Source organism: Taurulus bubalis (genome assembly GCF_910589615.1).
Source record: "Taurulus bubalis genome assembly, chromosome: 3".
NCBI classification, from domain to species: Eukaryota; Metazoa; Chordata; class Actinopteri; order Perciformes; family Cottidae; genus Taurulus; species Taurulus bubalis.
Window position 1 is genome coordinate 27,183,768 of NC_136591.1, and position 21,403 is coordinate 27,205,170.

General features: G+C 39.8%; 2 protein-coding genes across 3 annotated transcripts in view; one reads left to right on the forward strand and one right to left on the reverse strand.

Moving 5' to 3' along the window:
• Positions 1 to 7,600: 7,600 nt before the first annotated feature.
• LOC306734393 (uncharacterized protein) lies at positions 7,601 to 12,004 on the reverse strand (the record flags this gene model as incomplete). The annotated part of the gene is made up of 2 exons (XM_079215750.1): positions 10,944 to 12,004; positions 7,601 to 8,509 (listed from the first exon to the last, which is right to left on the reverse strand). Exons 1-2 carry the CDS (start codon positions 11,835 to 11,837, stop codon positions 7,601 to 7,603), a joined length of 1,803 nt encoding a protein of 600 aa, XP_079071876.1. The 5' UTR covers positions 11,838 to 12,004.
• A 3,782-nt stretch (positions 12,005 to 15,786) lies between these two features.
• Positions 15,787 to 21,403, forward strand: part of mthfd1l (methylenetetrahydrofolate dehydrogenase (NADP+ dependent) 1 like) — a gene marked incomplete at its 5' end in the record, with an annotated part of 40,945 nt that continues 35,328 nt past the window's right edge. For both annotated transcript variants that reach the window (XM_079215960.1, XM_079215961.1), the window contains 6 exons: positions 15,787 to 16,022; positions 16,965 to 17,049; positions 17,303 to 17,353; positions 17,468 to 17,521; positions 18,277 to 18,401; positions 19,219 to 19,319. In XM_079215960.1, coding sequence (XP_079072086.1) covers positions 15,787 to 16,022; positions 16,965 to 17,049; positions 17,303 to 17,353; positions 17,468 to 17,521; positions 18,277 to 18,401; positions 19,219 to 19,319 — 652 coding nt within the window. The remainder of the gene's footprint in view (positions 16,023 to 16,964; positions 17,050 to 17,302; positions 17,354 to 17,467; positions 17,522 to 18,276; positions 18,402 to 19,218; positions 19,320 to 21,403) is intronic.

Consider the following 21,403-nt stretch of genomic DNA (forward strand, 5'->3'; position numbering starts at 1 on the left):
GTTATCCGCTCAAATTGTGTAATACAGTTCCAGGCTTCTTGACACACAATGCAACAGCCCTCTTTCTGCACCTGAAAGTAAGAATAAAACATAAGCTCCTTTCTGCTTTAATGTGATCTTAAACAGAGAACATAATCTCAAAATGAGGCCTGGAGAGTCGAGGGGGTCACATGCATTTGAGCTTCACACACAAAACATTCAAACATGGCAGGAATATCTGACGCTTCAATGAGGATCAACGTAGGTCAATAAAACACTAAACAGCTGCTTGAGACTTCACCTCCATGTCCACGAAGCAATTCTGGGGTAGAAACAAACTGGTGTCATGGCCTTCACTCACAATCTGGGCATTGATTGATGTGTAAAACAAATCCCATTAGTAATTGATGCTGTGATAATCGAAAATTATAGTGTTGACGTTTGTAGAGGCTCATAAAATACCAGCTAATAATCTCAGCGTTTGCAAAAGCATTAAGTGGAGGTGAAAAGAAGTCTTGGGTCAGCCACCATAGAGAAGTGTTTAGTGTGCTCATTTTTCTTTGGTTTGTCCCCACAAACCATCATACACAGTCAAAGGCTTGGCTGATGGAATGTATTCTTCCGACGCTCAGTTATGCTGCTCTTCATGCTGAATTACAAAGTTTTTCCACTTAAGTATAAGAGTTAAAAATAAATATAGTCTAAATTCACTGGGGTGATTTGCACTTAGTCACTGGCTGCTTAGTTCATGTAGGACCCTGACAATGATTTCAGAGGTATCTGATCGTGTAGGAAGGGTAATGGGTCAGGTTTATCATCATGCAACCCTTGTTCAGAGTAGCTGACCCTGGACTGGGAATTCTTGCAAGTGGTGCAAGTTCCAAGTAATGAGCTCAAGTGATGGGAGTTTCCTCTCTTGGGGAATAATCAAATATCATATTACACTCAAATTTTAAAGTCTTGTCATTTTAAATCATGGAATGTGCGCTCAACTTTCAGTACAGCTCCAAAAAAGGAAACACCATATGTCATAATTTCCAAAGTTCAGTTTGACCTCATGAATAAATCAGCCGGTGCTGCAGTTGCACAGGTCATTTTTCAGCACCTGCTGCAGTGTAGGGTTAATGCTTGTGGTCTGTTTTGAATCAGGGTATCCTTTCATTAAAAACTCAAGCATGTCCACTCCCAAAATAGCTTGCTTTTACCATGAAAGGAGTGCATGCGCAGTTTTATCAAGGAGTGCTTGGTGGGTTACAGTTCTTGAGAGATGATGCAAGAGCCAAAAATAACAACTGTGAACTGAAGGAAAAGGCAGTCCCATCTATCTGGCTTTACAATTTCGGTTCCTCTCACTGTGAGTGAAGTAGTTTTGACAACCACAACTTTAGGATACACTCAGCCAGTTTAACCAGAAGTCATTGAAGCTGTAAACTTCCACAGGTGCAGTTTCAGTGCTGTTTATTTTGAACAAGAGCAGTGTCAATGCTTTGGTTTGAGATCAATACATGTTAAGCACTCCTGTGTTGTATCAATCTGACGAGATTATCGCTTTCCTGATTTAAAAAAAAAAAAAAACTCACAATGATAGAATTACACAACACACAGGGACTTTAAAAATGGTAAACCAATCTAAGTTAATGTTTGATCTCGTAGGTATTTAGAGCTGACTGACTTTTCATCAGGCAATGTACACTGGGAGCCCACGTTACCTCCGCACAAGACCTCCCGATAACTAAAGTTTTAACTTTTAACGGCCACTTTACACCCAAATTTCTAACTTCACAACAAACGTGTGGTCCCGGTGACTCGATGACGGGTCCGGTGAACGATTCAAGGTCTCGAGGCATTTTCATGGATCCAAATCAGACACTCACCTCCGCTGTCACCAAGGAGTCAGAAGACGTGCTCCCTCAAAACAAGTCCAACGCGTGCAGAGTCTGGATACACAAATGACGTAAAATGTATTGGAAAAGTTGTTTTGGTAACGTTACATTAATCCAATTAATCTAAGGCATTTTCTACTCGATGCGAGGCACTCTTCTTTTTCTTCTTCTTAACTGCGTTAGCTGACTAAAAAGAAGCGTCCTCAAGCGCATCCAGTCTCCACAATGTGCCAAAAGGGACGCCTTTTTTTGCAACGCAACGTAACGCACAACTATGGTAGTCTTTAAAACACACGGCAGGCTGTCGCTTGGAAAAGGAAAGATGGTTATTACGTTTCACGGGTGAACACCGCGGTACTGTGGGACTCGGGTCCCACAACTTTGTTCCTGTTGCTTACTTGACTCTTTCTCCCTGCTGCCTTACAGCGACGTTAAGCTCGACGGAGTTAGCTTAAACATAGCGGAAATGTAGAACAGGTTCTTCAAAGTAAAAGCTTCTTCGCGGCATCCAAAATAAACAGGTACCTTGCCTCCCCATGACATGTTAAATAGTTTACACAACATGTATTGAGATTGTAACAACTTAAGTAATGATTACATTTGCTACGGATTTCAGTTTCACTCTTAATAGTCATAATTTAAGGAGGCTACTCCATACATGTTGCGCCACCTACATTTATTGTGAAGGTTTAAACCGGAAACATAGAGGTCACTCTGTGTGGCTTCACACTCATCTCGAGTTTTTTTTTCCCCTCTGGCTGTAAAAGTTTTCCTGACGCGGAGATGGAAACATGGCGCGGTGGGCGTCACGTGACGTAATATCAACGAAACCAGTGATTCCCACTGGGAAACACAAAACTTTACAAGAAACCGTAACTGTGAAATAACAACTGGAATGTTTATTAGGCCGAGGGTTTTCGAAACCTTTTCACGTAAAGATACCAGTTTTCTTAAATTGACTATTTACACAAAGCCATTTGCTCCAAGATATGTGTTGTATTGATATGTATTGTATATTGCAAAACATGTGTAATATGACGAGTATTTTTCACTATACTAGATTGCATTAGTGAAGGTACATGCTGGAAATGCTGGTCTTTTGCTAGGGTAGAAGTATCAATATCACAGAACAAAAAGCTTTATAGCTATAAAGTAGCAATATCACAGAACAAGTCCTACATTCAAAACACAATGTTGAGGGGAATCTACTTAGCAGATATATGGAATATAATATGCGCAACTATGCTTACACAATTGTATAATCACCTGAATGGTTGTATTTTTGTCAGTTTAGAATGAGCCCAATAAATATAGGTGCAGGTCACTAAATGCTGCTAGGACTCTGATTGGCTACTACTCCTTGCCTTTATTGATTTTAATAGCTAGGTTTGAGCACGACATGTGCGATTGGTGTTTGAGTAAGACTATCAGGGTAATCCAATCTAAAAGCATGCCATCTATAACAGGATTCGTAATTTAGTGACACATCCAACTAAAGGTACAGTGTGTAGTGTTTGGTAGCATCTAGCGGTGAGGTTCCAGATTGCAATCAATTGAAACTTGTCCCATGTGCTAGCAGTGTAGGAGAACTACGGTGGCCGAAAACGGGAATGGTCCTATTTACAGCCAGAGTTTGGTTTGTCCGTTCTGGGCTACTGTAGAAACATTGTGGCTGGCTCAGAAAAGAGGCATCTACTCCGTATGTAGACATAAATGGCTCATTCTAAGGTAAAGAAAACACACCAATTCTAACATATTAATATTATATTCAATTTCTGCCAATAGATCCCTCTAATAGTACATACTAGTCCTTTAAGCAAAAGTAGAGCAATATTGTCAGTAAAATGTAATTAAAACGAAAAAAATGAACTTAAGTATTTAATTATATTATACTTTATTGGAATATGATTATTGATATACAAAAAGGTCATGTTTAGGTTAATATAAACTACCTTATTCACTGTTGGGGCTACTTTAATAACTGCTCATGCGTTCTATGTCAGTAATTCTGCAAAAAGAATATGTATGATTAGATAAATGTAAAAGTACAACTCTATAATGTAATGAACTAGCAGGTGGCAAGAAATAAGTAATTACGTCAGAAGTGTATGGTATAGTTCTGCATTTATTCTAGTTTCATCTGAAATAGTCAAATCACTTGCCTTTTGGTACTAAGGGTAATGCTGAACACAAATGTTCAGATGTCTTCCTAAAAATCCACTCCATTTAATTTCCATTATTTTAGAATTAAGGTTTTCAAAACCTAAAACATTTCACTCTGTAACAATGAACTGTATATGACATACAAACAAAAACAAGAAAGGGCAGACACAAATGGGACTAAACGTGGAGGGAAGCCACTTAAAATAATAAAAAAACAACAGTGCTAATATAAATTACCTTAACGATAATAATAGCAACAGATAATATCATTGCAATAAACCCTTTCACCACCTCATATCTCAGGTTTCACCTTATTGTATTGAGTGATGTGTTGGCCTAAAAAGCAACAAGAGGGGACTGAATAATAGAGTAAGGCCCATTAGAAAGAGTCTCCGGGGCTTTAGGGAAGCAGATATGTTGATCATCCATTGTAGGGCCTCATCCTTCCCCCTCCCTCTTCTCAGTTGGCCGGGCTCTTTTGTGGATGCTTCCTCCCACTGCTCAAAGAAAAAAGCTCAAGTTCACAAATTAGTGCTCTCTTAGGCCTCAAACACCTATCCAGGGACAGCATATTTATTGAGCAGTGAGAGGGGAATGCTCACTTACGGTTCACTGACATGTTGAAATAAAGAACGTCTTAAGTATCAATACTCCAGTAAGAAACTGCCTTATGCACATCTATACCACAATTTGTCACAGAACCGCGATACAAGTTATAGTTATTTACATGTATTGTTTGTGAGCACTGCAGTGCAAAATACCTATATGTAATTGACTACAGTGCAACAAACATTTGAATGCTACTTTCAAAGAGTTACAGCTATTTCTATCTGTGAAGCTTTTCCTGTGGCAGATGCAGATGACTGGGTTTCCATGAGGGCATCGCCCTTGCTGTGAAATTATAGGGGTTAGATAGGCCTTCAAATGAGCCAATGTTGGACTGCAGCCCAGAGACTACAAGGCAGGGTTAGAGTGCCCTCTTCAGCCTCAAAGGTATAACTACTCCTAAAGACCACATTTAGCTGGAGGACTTTACTAAACAAATACAGCATAAAACGATAGATATTTGTAAATGTATAAACATGTTCACCACAATCCACTTAGTTGAAATTAATTTGGTATCATCACACAGAAATATTCACCAAATATGCCAAATGTATGGATACTTTCATTAACTGTATAAACCAGCAAAAGGTGGGTTTGTACCAGATTATTTAGCATTGTTGTGCCATCAATACCACTTTGTTGCCAGTTTTGACTAATCAAAAAAGAGAAATAGGGTATTCAAATTAATTTTACAAAACGATTTGCAATAACATAAATGAAAGTAGACTACTAAGAAAAACGGAAAAGTGTTATGAAGAAGTGCAGTTAAAGCACAGTAGAGAATGAATAATTCCAATAACACAACAATGAAGCAGTCTTTTCATCAATGTTTTCACTTTTGTCACGTTACCACTATTTGTGGATGGTATCGTCCTTACTATTCCATGTCTTAACTAAAATTATCTCTGATTTGACATTGGCATGCCTTCCATACAAGCATAACGTTATATTCGCCTCCTTACCTGAACTATGTGTGTACTGTTGTATTACGCCAGGGTTTGTCTTTATCAAGCACTCTTCCTATGAGTGTAAATAGCAAAAGCTATACCAGGAGTGGGGTTCGAACCCACGCGGACATATGTCCATTGGATCTTAAGTCCAACGCCTTAACCACTCGGCCATCCTGGTGTATACACCGCTTTTGGGCTTTCTTATCTATATAAATCTAATACAGCAGTTGTATGATTGACATTTCATTTTCGAACGCCTACTTATCAACATCAACAATGTTCGTTCTGAATAGAACTATGTCGTTCTGGGTAGAACTATGTTGCTCGCGCAGCTAGCAGTTAACGTGAAAGCTAGCAGCTAGCTAACGTGTACGGTGGAAATCTGGAGCGAACTTGCTAATGCCACATCCGTGGACAACTAGCTAACTAGCGACAGGCATTCCAGGAGGAGCCACTATTCAACTGGGATCCGCGTTAGCAACAACCAGGACGAACACTAAAACGCTACACCGCTCATTTAGAGAGAGGCGTAAAGTTGTGTCTTATTTCTGCAATGTTAAAGATGACGTGGCACCAACGCGAGCTAATCTTAGCTAGTTGGGCTGACTTTAGGATGTTTGTTCCGTGAACTGTGCCTGTAACTTCCGTATTGTTTGTGGTTTCCAATATCATGAATCGTATCAATTTGGATGTAATGGTAAAACATGGCCAAAAGTGTGATTTCTTTTCGAGCTCACAGCTCCCGTTACCCCTCCATGAAGAAACCTGATGAAGACACGACCATTTAGAATAGGACTAGTGGTCACATTCAGTCCACCATGTTTTACTTTGCACAACCATTGAACCATTGTATGTGAACTAGTAACATGTTGGCGATGATTACACGTCAAGACTGCAATGTAATTGCTGATATTTATTATGGACTTTAGCAAAACTAAATTCCAGTGGTAATCCAAGCAGAGGTAGGGCGGAGTGTGGAAGTTAAGATGCTTTCTAATCGGCACAACTGTGAACCAGGAGGAAATATAGGACATCTGAATAACACATTTATATAATTCTGTTTCCCCCAAAATGTGATCGCGTTTAGATGCCAAACAAAAAGTTACATTTCAAACTGCTTATGCTCGACCTGTGTGCTGTCATTTTAAACCTGTCCAACGTAATTGCTCAATAGCCAATGTACTTGAAACTCTACAGAGCTTAAAGTTCAGTTAAAAGTTAAAGTGTTAAATGTATTTCAGATTACTTTACATGGTTCAGATACAAGTTTGGGAGAGGCGTGTGCATTTGGTGGCTTTACTTTATCTGCTACACTATACAAAGCTCACGGCGGTGAGTTTCCAGACTCATCGTCCCACGTCAGTAAAGCTGCTCCTCTAATCTGCACGATGGATATCTCATCTGATATACTGCTTGTTGACTCCATCTTCCTTCAAGTACAGACTGCATCCTATCAGCATCCACCTTCTACATCAGATGGTGTCATCACCAATTAGGATGCCCCCACCCACACACACACACACACACAGTGATTTTGTCATTTGTGCACATGACATGTTTATGCAGCGTATTTACAGGGACAACATGTTGGACGCCATAAACAGAGGTGTGATTTGTTTTTCCTTCCAGACATATCTGGCAAAATACCTCTGTGGACAAGTAACAAGAGCCACAAAGCAGATACATTTTTTTTCTTTTGATTTCAACACAATGAGTACTAACAAATAATACTCTGACTCACATAACAAGTTATTTAAGTGTAGATTACATTTTGGACAGCTGGTAACTCCGAACCTTGAACAATTGTAAGCCTCAATTAAGGAAATACAGTGCTCTGCTCTTCAACAGCAAAACTGTTTGTCTTACATTTTGTCCTCCTGAAGGTGCATGTAAAGTCTCAATTTATCATGAATAAAACACATTGTGTAACATCTCTTTTCAGCTTATAACTTTTTACACAGTTAAATGTTTATTTAATTTTGTAATCATCCATAAAATTGCATACATTTCAAATAAACCCTAAACGAGTTGGTCACGATTCCAACAGGGTAGACAGGGACAACATTGTTTAAAAGGATTCTTCTTTTTGTACTGCAGGGCCCTCTTGATGTAAACATTAATTTGCTCAGTATATTCTTCTGTGCTACACACATTAGCCTCGATGTTATTAACCATGCATCCCTGCTCCTCCACCAGCACGGCCATGTCCAGGAATAGTTCATGGACCTCCTTCAGCCGGACCTCCAGCTCCACCAGCTCCTTGTGTCTGCCTTTGATCTCGCACATCGCCCAGCGGGACGAGCATGCACCAGGGGTCTGCAGGCTCTGGGACAGCTCTGCCCATCCCTCACCACCTTTGTCCACGATCACGTCCAGCTGGTCATCTGTGATGTCCGACCCCAGTATGGAGGCCTGCCTCTGGATCCTCTGCCGGCACGTATCCCTCTGCATCTCCTCTGCCCCATTGTAGTTACTCATGGCATCTTGGAAGGAACGGTACAGCGTGTCGTACTGAGTTCGGGCAATGCGACTAACAGCAGAGTTGAGACCTTCTTTTTCCTCGAGCTGGTTGCTCTCCCTACCCAGGGCCTGAAGGCGGACATACAGAGCTCCCCCATGTTGCTGGATGCCCCTGGCAATTGAGTCAGAGTCCTTTTTGAGTAGGGTGAGACGCCGCACAGAGGTGCCATAGCGTTCGTTATTTATCGCCAGGCGCTGAACCTCTAAGTGGAGCAAGGAGATGTCCTTGCGTATGGAGTGGGCCTCCCTCAGGATGTTGTCAATAGTGGAGGAGTTCTCAAAGATCACCGCCTGTTGAGACAAAGTTACCTTGTCTACGTCATACTCAGGTCCATTAGGCTCTGGCTCGTAGTCCTCTTGCTCCTCACTAATGGTTTGCAGCCTCTCCAGCATGTCCCGCATTTTTGCCTGAAAGACCAGTGCAAAACAAGATCTTTGTTATTATGAAAATAGATTAAATTCAAAATGCAAAATTAGTATATCGCATGTGTTCTACATGTTGGGCTGTAGGCACCCTCATAATGGTATACTCCTCCTTTGAGTACCTTGATGACAGCATGTAAAGGCTCATAATTAATTTACCCACCCATCCAAAGCCAACATGTCAGTGTTATACAACTACAGCAACAATGACTAGCCAGTTTATCTGCAGTCTGCACTTTCTGAGATGTATGACAATGACAGTCAAGGCTCAAAGGAGTTGTTTTTTCAAACCAGGAACAAGGAAAACATTATCTTATTGAAAAACAGACATTTCCTTTGAAAGTGGGGTTACGGCAAAAGATACTGTTGCACCATATTTGTATCAGTACATTAATTTTGTCAATCACACACTGCATAACATATTCAAAATTCTGGTGTTTTTTCCTAAATCTCTGCGGTTAAATAGTTCATACAGTTCAAGTCTGAACACAGAAAACCCATTTCCTCATACCACATTAGTACAAAACCAATATTTCAAAAGCAGTCACGATGTATGGACACACAATTAAATGTCATCTTCTTTATAGTCATTGTATCAGCCCTTTCTTTCTACACTGATTAGGTCCAATTATCTACTTGTCTCCAGGTGCCTCTGCTCCACATATTACCTAAGAAAAGTTATGAACTACAACTCAACTATCACCTCAAAGTGCCTTACCTCTTGTGACCGGCTCCCACAAAATCAGAAAGCAAGTAAATCTCTTCAACGTGTACCAGGCTGATTTGTTTGGTCCAAGGCACTTGGAAAACACATCTTTTTATTCTGATGAAGGAAGTTGTCTGCCTGCAGTGTGCGTGCGACTGCCGCCCCTTCCAAGCTGACAGATGTAGGCATTCCCACTGCAACACACAATACTTCCTTGAAGGAAGACCCATTGTTCTTGGTACTTTTTCTTGTCACTTCAGACAGACAGCATGTGCGATAAAGTAAGACTACATTCCTGTCAAATGATGCATCCAGGACAAATATTCACAAGAAAGTTATTAAAAAAATTTGAGGAATTAGGAAATGTGAGGAATTAGACTTAAAAGATCATAGTTAAAAAAATAAATGAAACTGCTTACAACAAGGCGTGTGGATTATAGTGAGTAACCGGGTCATGATTTCTGGAAAGAGACATTAATGTTTAATTTAAAAGCCAAATAGTCCCATTATATTGGAGGGAAAGAAAACATCTCTACGGACAATATCTACAAAGCAAAACAGATTGATAAATAGCATTACCTGTGTCAGGAAAAACATGTATTTTTCATTTTGGGGAGAACTTTCCCTTTACTATTTGACTAGTAGTTACACTACTACACTGGACTAATGCAACAAAAACGGCCATAGTTACTAAGGGTGGGTTAAAATGCACAGAATACATTTCCCACAGTGGGACTAATAAGGGATTTAAAATTAAAATAAATACAAAATATATGTTTGGTAAGTGATGACATGTCTACTGTGTCAGTAGATGTGTGTGTTTGATGGGACACTCGGGTGGGAGGACTAAGGATCATTCAAAAGGTCCAAGGCCTTGATGGAGATCCTGAAACATGCTCGGCATTACAGGTATTAAATGAGTCACACCTGGGAGTGAGCATTTTTAGCCCAACCCCTTGTAAGTTAGTGACTGAAAACTTAAAATGAAGAACATGTGTTTATGTATACCAAATGCTATCTTAATAATTACATTTCAACAGGTCTTTGTTTTCATATGTTGATGTAAATTTAATGTTAACAAAAATGAAGCCACACACACATTGATTTTAATATAACCGTTTATGTAATATACATAACACCACAAAAGAAAGGTAATATATTCATAAAATAGCAGTGAAAAGTAACAGATTAAAGGTACATCACATTCAAGTGTCCTCAAACAAGACAGTAAATATTAGAAAAAATAAGATGTATTAGGTTTTAGTTTATTGCATCTGAATCCACCCGGTCAGACAGCTTGCTTAAACCTGCAACTTCTCTATGAATTTTTCTGCAATTTTATTAAAATGCAGAAAATCAGCAGGCTACAAAAACTACAAAAATATTTTCAGTTCTGCATGCCACCTCATGGGGGATGAATTCTGATTTGTGATACCCATCATCAATGGATCACTTTTAAACAATTTTAAATACTTTACCCTTGTCTCTCAATCTAGACCCATAGTTTTAACCGTTCTATCAAACTTTTATTTTACTTCTTGGAAAGATTATGCAATAGCTCTACAGGCCATTTTGATAAATCATTTTTGACAATAAGCTAATGATACATACAGAAAATGCTTATTGTCCTTTGGATTTCACCCTTGTCTTTGTCTAGACAGCACATTGCATATTTTTCTGTCCCTCTACCATCTCTGTACTGTACAGTCATCATTCGACACATGGGAAACAGCTGCAAAACATCTTTTTAAAGGGGTTGTTCTTGTCATGGCGTTTGGCCCTGCCGAGTTTGACGAGGGCCTCCTGTATGCCTTCGTCGGTTTTCTGAACGTTGGTTTGGATGGTGGTCAGCATAGGGCCCTGCTCCTCCACCAGCAAGGCGATGTCCAGGAAGATCTCATGGATGCCATTGATACGGGTCTCCAGGTCCACCAACTCTTGGTGACGTTTCTCAATCTGGGACAGAGCTGATCGAGCCGTTTTACCTTCAGCCATAATGTTGTCATTAAAGATGTTCCACTGACCTTTCTCAATCATCTCCTCCACCTCCTCGCCCGTCACCTCACGTCCCACTATCTCCATTTGCCTCTGGATCTGGGCTTTACAGTTCTCCCGATGACTCATCTCGGCCGCATTGTAGTCAAACATGGCATCACGGAAACTGTTGCTGAGGCAAGCATACTGGGTTCTAGCAATGCGTGTGATGGCAGAATTTGAGCCATGTTCTTCTTCGAGCTTGCGGGCTGTGCCGTCCATTTCCCGCAGGCGTGCCAGCACATCTTCAGCCCGAGCCTTTATATCAGCACCAATAACGTTGGAGTCCTTTTTGATAGTGCTCATAGTGGTGACGGCCTTGACCATGCGAGAGTTCTGCTCATGGAGCCTTTTAATCTCCACGCGGATGAGCTGGATCTCTCTGTGGATATCCTGCGACTGGGAAAAGATCCCCTCCAGAGCAGGGCTGTTGTCGAACACCACCGCCTCATGGGACAGCTCCTCCTCCAGGTCCACGTTGCTTAAGGTCTCGGAGGCGGTGGAGTCTGCATACTCCATCTGCTCCACATGGTCGTTGGACATTTCCTGCAGGTTGCTCAGTCTGTCCCTCATGGTTGGGCTGGAAAATTAGTGAGGGCTACAGATGTCGAGAAGATTTTCTTTGTCCGGTTATCTTTTCTCTTCCAACACACATTGGTAAAGGTGAATCATTAAGGATGGCTGACCTGAAAGAGACAACAATAACAGAAAATCTTTAGATTTACAGCTAAATAATTAAACCTTTTTTCACCGTATATGGCTTGATAAAGCAAAATGCAAAAAGGAACATAGATGACATTCAAGATCCAAACAGAAAACATTTGCAAGTTTAAACACACCCAGTGTCTCATTTAAGCTGGCATACCTGTTTACAAGCCTTTTCCTTCTTCAGTCGTCATCCACCCAACACTGGCTTAACAGGTTCTCCATAGAATAATCAAATGTGCTGCTCCTCACCAGACTAGTTCTTTTAACTTGTGATCTGTCTGACATCTTTATTTAGACAGGCATTTTTACTTAACTGGAGCATAAGACTCAGCAGATGCCGAATTATCTTGGATCTCCAGTTTGAGTAATACTCTAAAATAAACATTTCCTATGTGAAATTATTACGGTGGTGACATCATTAGAAGGCTTTTCAAAAGGCTACTCAAACAAAAGTTCCCAAACTTGAGGGAATCCTACCTGATCGTGTTGTAGTCTTCCCATTTCTGCTAGGAATAATAGTATTCATGTTCAAAACAGGCCTTATACAAGTTGAAATATCATGTATAAAACCTAAAGATTTACCAATATTTATATTGACTCAAGGGCTTCTGGTCATCAGGTTGGAAGTCATTATTGTTACAATACTAAATAGTGAAAAACAAATACTTTTAAAATAATGAATCAGATGCTGACTCTGTCTCGTGGTTAAAACAGTTTCTGAATTAATGGTAGCAGGCTACAGACAGGCATGTTGTGGGCTCCTGCAGTTACGGATTTTTGTATGGTAAACAATATAACATTTGTGGGAAAAAAACGAAGATTTTATCCGAGCACAACACTCACCGGATATATATATATATATAGACACCTTCCCCACAAGCCCAAAGGGAAGCTCCTCACCTGTTGTGCTCTGATGTCCACAGATATCAAACGTTGTTCTTTAATGTAAGGAGACCGTGGTGCCACAGCACCATGCTAGTCATGAAGTCGACTGCTCCGGATTATGAACACAAACAAAAGGCCCTATGCGTAATATCTGTGGAGCCAGAACTGGTATTCAGCTGTAGGTTTGTGAGGGTGGTGGATTGCGCCACGACACGCGACTGTGCTGCTGGGACTTCAGGAATGAAACCCGGTCGGTTTGGCCTTCGGAGTGACGCTGCGTCTTAGGAGTGTCACCTATAGGGCGAGGTGAGTGAGCAGCTGGTGTGTATAAAAAGTGAGTGCCAATTTGAACTCCCAGGCCTGTTTATTCTATTAAAAGTGTTAGTCTCAAGTGCGACACTTGTCAATCGCCAACATTGATCCTTGAACAACAGCCGCCATGGAAGGATTTATTTCCAATTTTGGATGAGTGATACCAACACATTAGGCTCGTTCGAGATGAGCCAGTTCTGCGCAGAATCGATCGGCGGCGATCGGCGCGCAATGCATCGGTTAGATTTGTGTCCGACTTGGTCCCGATTTGCTCTGACGTCATGCACACGTGGTCAACGATACTCTCACGAGACCAAGCCGGCTGTCGATTTCAGAGTCAGTCGCCGCAGTTGCTCTCAAACGACTGCTTGGCCCAGTGCACGATGGGAAACGCCTGGCTCTCGCCACATCAGAGAACTGATTGGCTCTTAGATCTGACCGCAAACACCACGTGTTGTAGAAAATCCTTATTTTATGTGTAGTTGTAATACTTAACCCTCGATTATTGACTATTCGTCTCATGTTTAATCTAAAAACACATCTTGTGTGGTTGATAATACAAAATCGTATTTTCATAACACATATCTAAACCAGTAGTAATGTATTTCACAGGCAGACATAAAAATACCAAAGGATGCAGCTACACAGTCATTTCTACATATATATATATATATATATATATATATATATATATATATATATATATATATATATATATATATATATATATATAAACACATACAATAAATCCAAACGTGATCTGTAAACTACAAGTAAACAAAAGTTCGGAACTAACAGAAAGTACTTTTTTCTGTGACTTCCTGTGTTTACTTTGAAGGCAGCTGAAAACTGTCTGACTTGATTGCAGTTTTTTGTCAACGCCTCCTGCTGCGGCCGCCTGCTCTCGTCTGGATTCCAGGTGAGGCGCAGCTCTAACGAACGAGCCTATTGTCACGAATGCGTCAAGTAACGCAGCCCGCGTGTTGAGGTGGATTCACGTTAAGAAGTGTTGGCCAAATATGTCACAGTTTGTTTAATATTATTCCACTGAGGCACATTTCAAATGGACTTACGTTTGCTCAGATATTAGCCTGAAGTAGTATTTCATCCTTTTAAAAATAGTGTTTTTGTCTCTGAGGGTGGCACCTTTTTCAAATGATGGTTCATAGGCTACTTGGATTGCAGCAGGGAGTTGTCTATCAGTAAGGGTTGCCTTTTGTTCTGTTTTCATATACATGTAGTGATTATTTAATTGTTATTGGGAATGTCTTGTTTGTTTTGCTTCCATAATTGTATAACCTTTGTGTAAATCCTGAATAAAGTCAAAAATGTACTCACCCGTCAATCAGATGGTACCTGTTCAATCACATTCTATTGATTTACAGCCTTTGTTTTTGACTGTTGTGGGCATCCATTGAACTGCAAGTATGTTAAATCCCATGCTAATACTGGTTATCCCTTTTTAGGCTCTTGCTTGTTTTTATTTCAGCTACTGCTGGTCTTGTTAATTAGGCCCGCTTAAGAGCAATTGAGTGCCTGGAGTGCTTCCTCCTGTGTAGAGCCTGTGCGCCACTGCTGTTTATCATTCGTCCACTTGTTGCATTGCTGTACTCTCATGTAGTCTTTCAGGTTGGTATAATGACCTTACTTTGACACACACACACACACACACACACACACACTGACACACACACACACACACACACACACACACACTCCCAAAGACAAACTTAAACTGACAAAGGTAGGCCTCGCAAGCCACACTCAGCAATTAAGATTTTTTTTTTCATGGTTAGGCATCCTCTTTTCTTTTTCTTTTTCTTTTTACAGCAACAGGACTTGATGAGCTGTAAACAGCAATGTTTCCAAAGATTTCTTCCATACAGGTTCTGTGGTGGTAAATGAGCTGAGATATAATTTACTTTGGTTTTATTCCTCATGGACAAATTGTCATATGCAGAAATGTCACTATAATAGGCTATGTACCCTGAGCCCATATACCATCTACTTGTTCACATAGTCTTCTTAATTAAGTTTACAGGACATAGTTTTTGAACCCATGTGACCTCAACTGACCTCCTTTATTTCTGTGTCAATATAGCACGCTAACGTCCATTCTTCTGAAGCTTTCATGTGTACCTCGGAAATTCAAATAAACTTTTTCCAGGGTCCCTGGTGTATAATAAAATATAGGACATGTGCCAACATGTTTAATTATTTCGGTTTTCCAACAACAGCCGAACTTTAGAAGTGACATTTAGACAGGAAAGACAAATACGCAATACACTATTTAGGCTGATTTATAATGAAATCATTACATGATCACATGTTGCTGAACAACACGCAGAGAACGTGGAATCCACATTTCCGCGTCCCAAAGTCATCTTATATACAGCGTCACATTTGAGGGTTGTTCGTGCGTGCAGACTTCTGAGTGTTCAGATTTCCGACTGCCCCTGAAGACAGCATACCTCCATCAGGACCCTGTTGCCTCTTCAGTTGTATGTTTGTTCCCCCCGGAGGTTGACTCCTCAGCGACTCACTTCAAGACCAACAAAGAAAAAAGTTGGAGGCCACTCTTACATTTTTATTCTCATTCAACCTAAAAGAAACGGCCATGAAGTTGTCTATAATTCGTAGTGCTTGTGGCAGCCTACGGTTACATCCAGCCCGCCCAGGGAGCAGGGTCAGCGGCTTTTCGCGGAGATGCCAACCGGTGTGTCCTGCCAACAGCCGGCTGATTCTCCGGTCAGCGAGCGCTGCTAGCAGCGGCGGTACCAACCCCAAAGTATCGGTCCACTACGGGAAACAGTCCCGGAAGAATGATGGGGTTGAATGCGACACTTCCTTGAGGTAAGTGGGTTGTGTGTGTGTGAACAAACATCAAGCTGCTACCACTCTTTATGTGTGTTTTTTAACCAAAAACGAGCAAAATGCGACTTTACAGTGGTGATAAACTGTAACTATTTCCTGTCTCGCGGACGTTTTTGGTCATGGTGAGCGGTCTGTTCCGCACGTGTCTCCGGTAGCATCAGATGGACTCCAGCCAGCTGATGTAACTTTTCTCCGTTGTTGCCAAACACACTATGCATAAAATGTGTTTTTAATGGTCTTACTAAAGCCAATAACCACGTCTGGGTGAATGGGTCGTGTTTTACTGTCACGTTATTGAACATCGCCAACATCATGTGTTTACGGTTTGTTCATGTTTAAACTATGTATAATTGTTTTTTACTAGCGTTACTATATACCATAATCTAAATTGAAGTAGATTGAATGATTGCTCGGAGACAACTGGAGGTGAATTTGATCGAGACAATGTTTACGTTTTGGACAAAAAAGTAGGTCAGTGTGTTAACTGAAGATATGAGTTAGCCCCTCCCACACCTTTTTACATGCGCAGTAACAGTCTTGGTCAAGGGGTGCAACCTCACAATTTGTATTTTATTTTATTTCCATGGTAGCTGTTCTTGTTTGAAGTGGTATTCCTTTAACTACAGGAAATATAGCCAAATCACTCTTTCCAATTTACCTACTGGAGTTACTTTTTTTTTGTTGGGGCTCCATTGGGTGGATTATTGTTTTATTTGAATTGGGCAAGTGAGAGAATTTGAGGCGTAATTCCCAATTAAGTGTTTCCACAAACACAGAATAAACCATTTACATGCTGTCTAATTTTCTGTTGGTGTTACCTCTTCCATAATGGGTGTCTTTGGCTTCAGGTATGTGTTTCATGTTAATTGAAAACCCAAATAGATGAGTGAACATTGCTTACCAGTTTATTTTCTCTCCTAGTGAGGTGGTTCAGAGCACCAAGGAGGCAATGCTGGCTATGCAGAGAAGACATTCTACAGTCCAACCTTTGTTAGCCATTATACAGGTATTGTAAGCAAAAAAAAAAAACTGTGAATGAAGGAGGATTAGGAAGAATTTGTGAATGAAAGACTGTGGAAGGAAATGTGCAAGTTACAATTTTGTAGAAGGTTGCCTTAAAATACTGTCACGTTAACATGATGTAGTTGTGTTGTGCTAGTAGCAGATATCTGTTTTTTTTTTCTGAAGCCATTAAAGATGTTTGTCATTAGGTATGTGTTTGTTTTTGTCATTATGCTATTTTTTTTTTTATCTCAAAGGCAGGTGAAGATGACCACTTGTTGGAGATCAGTAAGAAAATTGCAGGAAGGGTAAATTCATGTCTTGCTGTTTCTATATGACCATTTTAGCCGTTTTGTTTTTACAAATCTACACAATAGTTCAAGCAGTGAAGCTTCTTTTTGTTTGTCCCTGTATGTCCACAGATTGGCTTAAACATCACCCAGATTTGTTTGACAAAGGAGTGCAGTGAAGATGAAGTAAGTGAAGCTGATTCACAATTTCCCTCAGCGTATAAAACAAGAAAAACTCTTCCCACCCCCTCATTATTTAGCAATTCAGTGCATGATTTACCATTCCCCTTGCTGTTATTATATTATTGAAACTTTTCTTGACTAAGTCATCATATATCCACTGTTACCGTGGCTAAACCCTGACTTCCTAATTTCCTTAGTCATTTTTTACGGTTCTGTTTATTTAGTATACAAACATTTATTTTTTACTTCATTGTATTTTCCCAAATGGAATGCAGCTTCTCAGCTGTATTGCCCATATTGAAGTCGACTCTTGATTCATATTAGAAAGAAGGAATGGTGTGACTAACATTTCAGCGGAGATGACCGGATGATTTTCTTTCAATTATAGATCTCAAGGACTCTAATGATTGGCTGAGCCTCTGCTCTACGTCCATCTTTCTTTTTTTTTTTTTTCTTTTTTTTTTTTCACCTTTCCCACACCCTCTTCTCCCTCCGTCAAGAGATTTCCAAAACGTTTTGATTTACTGACGAGTTCAATGATGGTTCACTTTTTGTGTCATTTTACTTGTTCTTAATCAGTTCTTTATTCTCAAAAGATCAAAGATACTTTGTTTTAGATGTTAAGTGCAGAATTTTCTGGAGGCAAAATACAGACAGTCCCAACACATGCGATATTAACAGTTTAACATGTTACATTTAATGCAGTTACTATTGCAACAACGGCTTATAAGTACTTTGTTTTTGTGTGTGCTTTGTAGATTGTAGAAGAGGTGTTGAAGCTGAATGAAAACCCAAGGGTGCACGGAGTCCACTTCCGCCTCCCCCCTGCTTCCCTCACCAGTCGAGTGTTGAACACACTCAAACCTGAGAAGGATGTAGATGGGTAAAAACCACTAGCACTAGCTAACTACGATCATAGCATATAAGACTACTGAGTTTTCTGTTCTCACATAGACAGATACAAATGGGGAAGAGCATATCTCTTCCAAATAGCACATGCTACTCAAAAATCTTTAACTGTTGATTTTTCCATTGGTTGTTTTTGTATTTCATCCCTAACGTGACTTGACTTGTTGTTTAATGTGTCAGCAGTAGACATTTTTATGGAGCAGTCTGCCACGTATCAGCTGTGCGTGTTTCTCTGTCCCAACAGAGATAAATGTATTTACTCACATGGTACACTAAATTAGGAAGGGGCTGCACAGAATGAAGACTGACTAAATCCAGCATGTGACTTCAGCACATGAGTGAATTGAGGAAAATTGACAAGGGACCTTTCATGATCAGCACAAATTGAACAGCACTGGTTGAACTGAGGGCAAATTGTGTAAAAAGAAAAGAAAGAAAGTGAGATAAAAACTGATGATATAGGGTCCTTTTTGTTTTACTCCAACCAGCTACTTGATATATTTTTAGTGTTTGATTATAAATGTAGTTTTTGATCTGTAATCCTAGATCTCTTTAATAATAAAACTATACTATATACTTAGAAATGTTACTCCGCAGTGTTAAGCTTTACCATTGACTGAATGATGTGTGCCTCATGTGCATCCAATTTTTAAATCTGCTGAATGACCTTAACACTGTCATTGCACTTTACAAAATAACCTTAATGCAGTGCCCAGTAAGAGTTAATTGCTTCCAGGGGTAATAATTATTTATTTATTTTGACATATATGTCCATTTGTTTCTTGTTATAGGATATCCGATTTGAATATGGGCCGTCTGGTGCGAGGAGACCTAAGTAAAGGCTTTGTGCCACCCAGAGCTAGCGCTGTCCTGGATCTGCTGGAGAAACATGGTACACACTTTGATATATGTAGCTGTGATGGTGCTCACATTTCCTTCTGAAGGAACTCTTTTAAAAGACGTCAAAGCATGAAAAATGCAGGTGTAGCTGATTAAATTAAGTTTGATCAGCTATAATAGAGACAAGCACTGATTACCTGTATTATTAAGATCCTACGTGTTTAAATGTTAGATGCAGCTGTGACGCTGTCTCTGTGGCCCAAATGCATCGCATCAAATTATTCCAACTGTGTTTTGAGTAAGGTGTTGGTAAATTAGATAGATTTAATACATGAGTGCTCATTTTATAATGAGAATGCTATTGTATGTTGTAGAACAGAAGATTACATTTTTACTATGTGTTGGGCAATGTCAAACAAACTGCAGCTTTGGAAAACCCTTGCCAAATTTGAGAATTTAACAAAGAGAGCAAATTTTCTTACGATTGAAACTTTTTCAGTATGAAGACACATTGAGCTTCATTCACAAACGATACGCACGTACACATCTGTGCTTAAACTCTTACATTTTATACGCCCAAATCATCAATATTTTTTTTACCTGAATTTATTCTACTCTGAAATGTAGAACTGCCTTAGTCATTAAAAACAGACGTTTGATAAACAACAATATTTAAAACCGTTTACCAATGCATTGGACAAATGCATTCAATAACTGAAATGTACACATTTCAATGTTTAGAGAAGTCAAACAACGTAGCCACGATTCAAATATAATATTTAATAGTATAATATTAATATATCATTAATGTAGCCTTGATCTTCATGCAAATGACTTGCCACTGGGTGAAAGTCCTTGCTGGATGTTCTCACTTTCACTCCAATTCTTTTGACACCCTTGTATGTTAGTCCAATACTTGAGAGGACTTTTCTGAGCCACAGTCTCTCAGTTTCTCCGGCGACACAACATTCACCGCCTTGAAGCGCAAGCCTCTAGTTTTATCATCGCCCTCCATCGAAACACTTTGGAAGAGTTTGCCATTTCTGCCTCCCACCTCGAACATTATTGTCTTAATTTCTTTCGAAGGCTTTTATTAATCTTATTTAGATTCTCTCACCAATTTCTCCATGATAAACCTCTCTGTAAAAATGTTTCCTTTCTAGAGAAATGGTCGCTTGGCACTATGCTGAATACAAATAGTGAACACGTGCCTGTCAATTTAGAATTACTTTAGATTCTCTAACATACTCAAGGTGGTAAGAACAAAATTGGACAGTGCGCACATTTCACGATTCCGACATTAATTTAACGTGTGCATTTCTATGCCCTTATTAGTGAATGAGGCCCAATGTGCTTAAAACAACAACGCAAATCACGTCAGGGAGAACATTAAGTTGGTTGGTTATTTCGGGAATTGTGTGAGGATCTGAAACTGCAGTGCATCAAAAAAATGTTGTCATTAGGATGCACAAGAACAAATGCTGGCTGACCAGACTAACTATTGAGTTTGGGACCAATTTAAAAGATGTCCTGGGGTTCAAATGGTAGCGGTCAAAGTTCAGGTGTACATAGGGTCACAGTTATTCTCAGTGTCCCTGATACAGTTAGTTGCTAACATGTGATCCAGTTTGTCAACACACGATGTCTGAGAAGTGAGGAATTTGTGGTCCAGTCGCAATAGTTTATGGGGTGGTGCATTTCTAAATATAAAAAGAGCAAACTGTTGCATACCAGTAGGTCATGAAGTGTGTTGGCGACTACCTATGGTCTACAATATAGATTCCAAAAACTCCTGCACACTGTCTTCTTCACCTGCATTCAGAGAGATTCATCATCGGGTCACTAAATATCTCTGAATGCAAGTGAAGAATACAGTGTGCGGAAGTTTTTTGTTCTAGATTTCAAAATATAAAATGTAAAGGACATTAAATTTGAAAATTTGCCACATATCAGCATACCTCATCTGTTAGTCACACCATAGTGTTGCACAACACTATTAAAAACCTGCTATGTATAAATTAAATAAGCTACATTAAAGTTAAGTATACACAAACACCTATTTTTCAATTTGGTGTACAATGTAGTTTCCATCAATGTCCAGTTGGTCAGCATTTTAATACGTTTGACTATTACTGA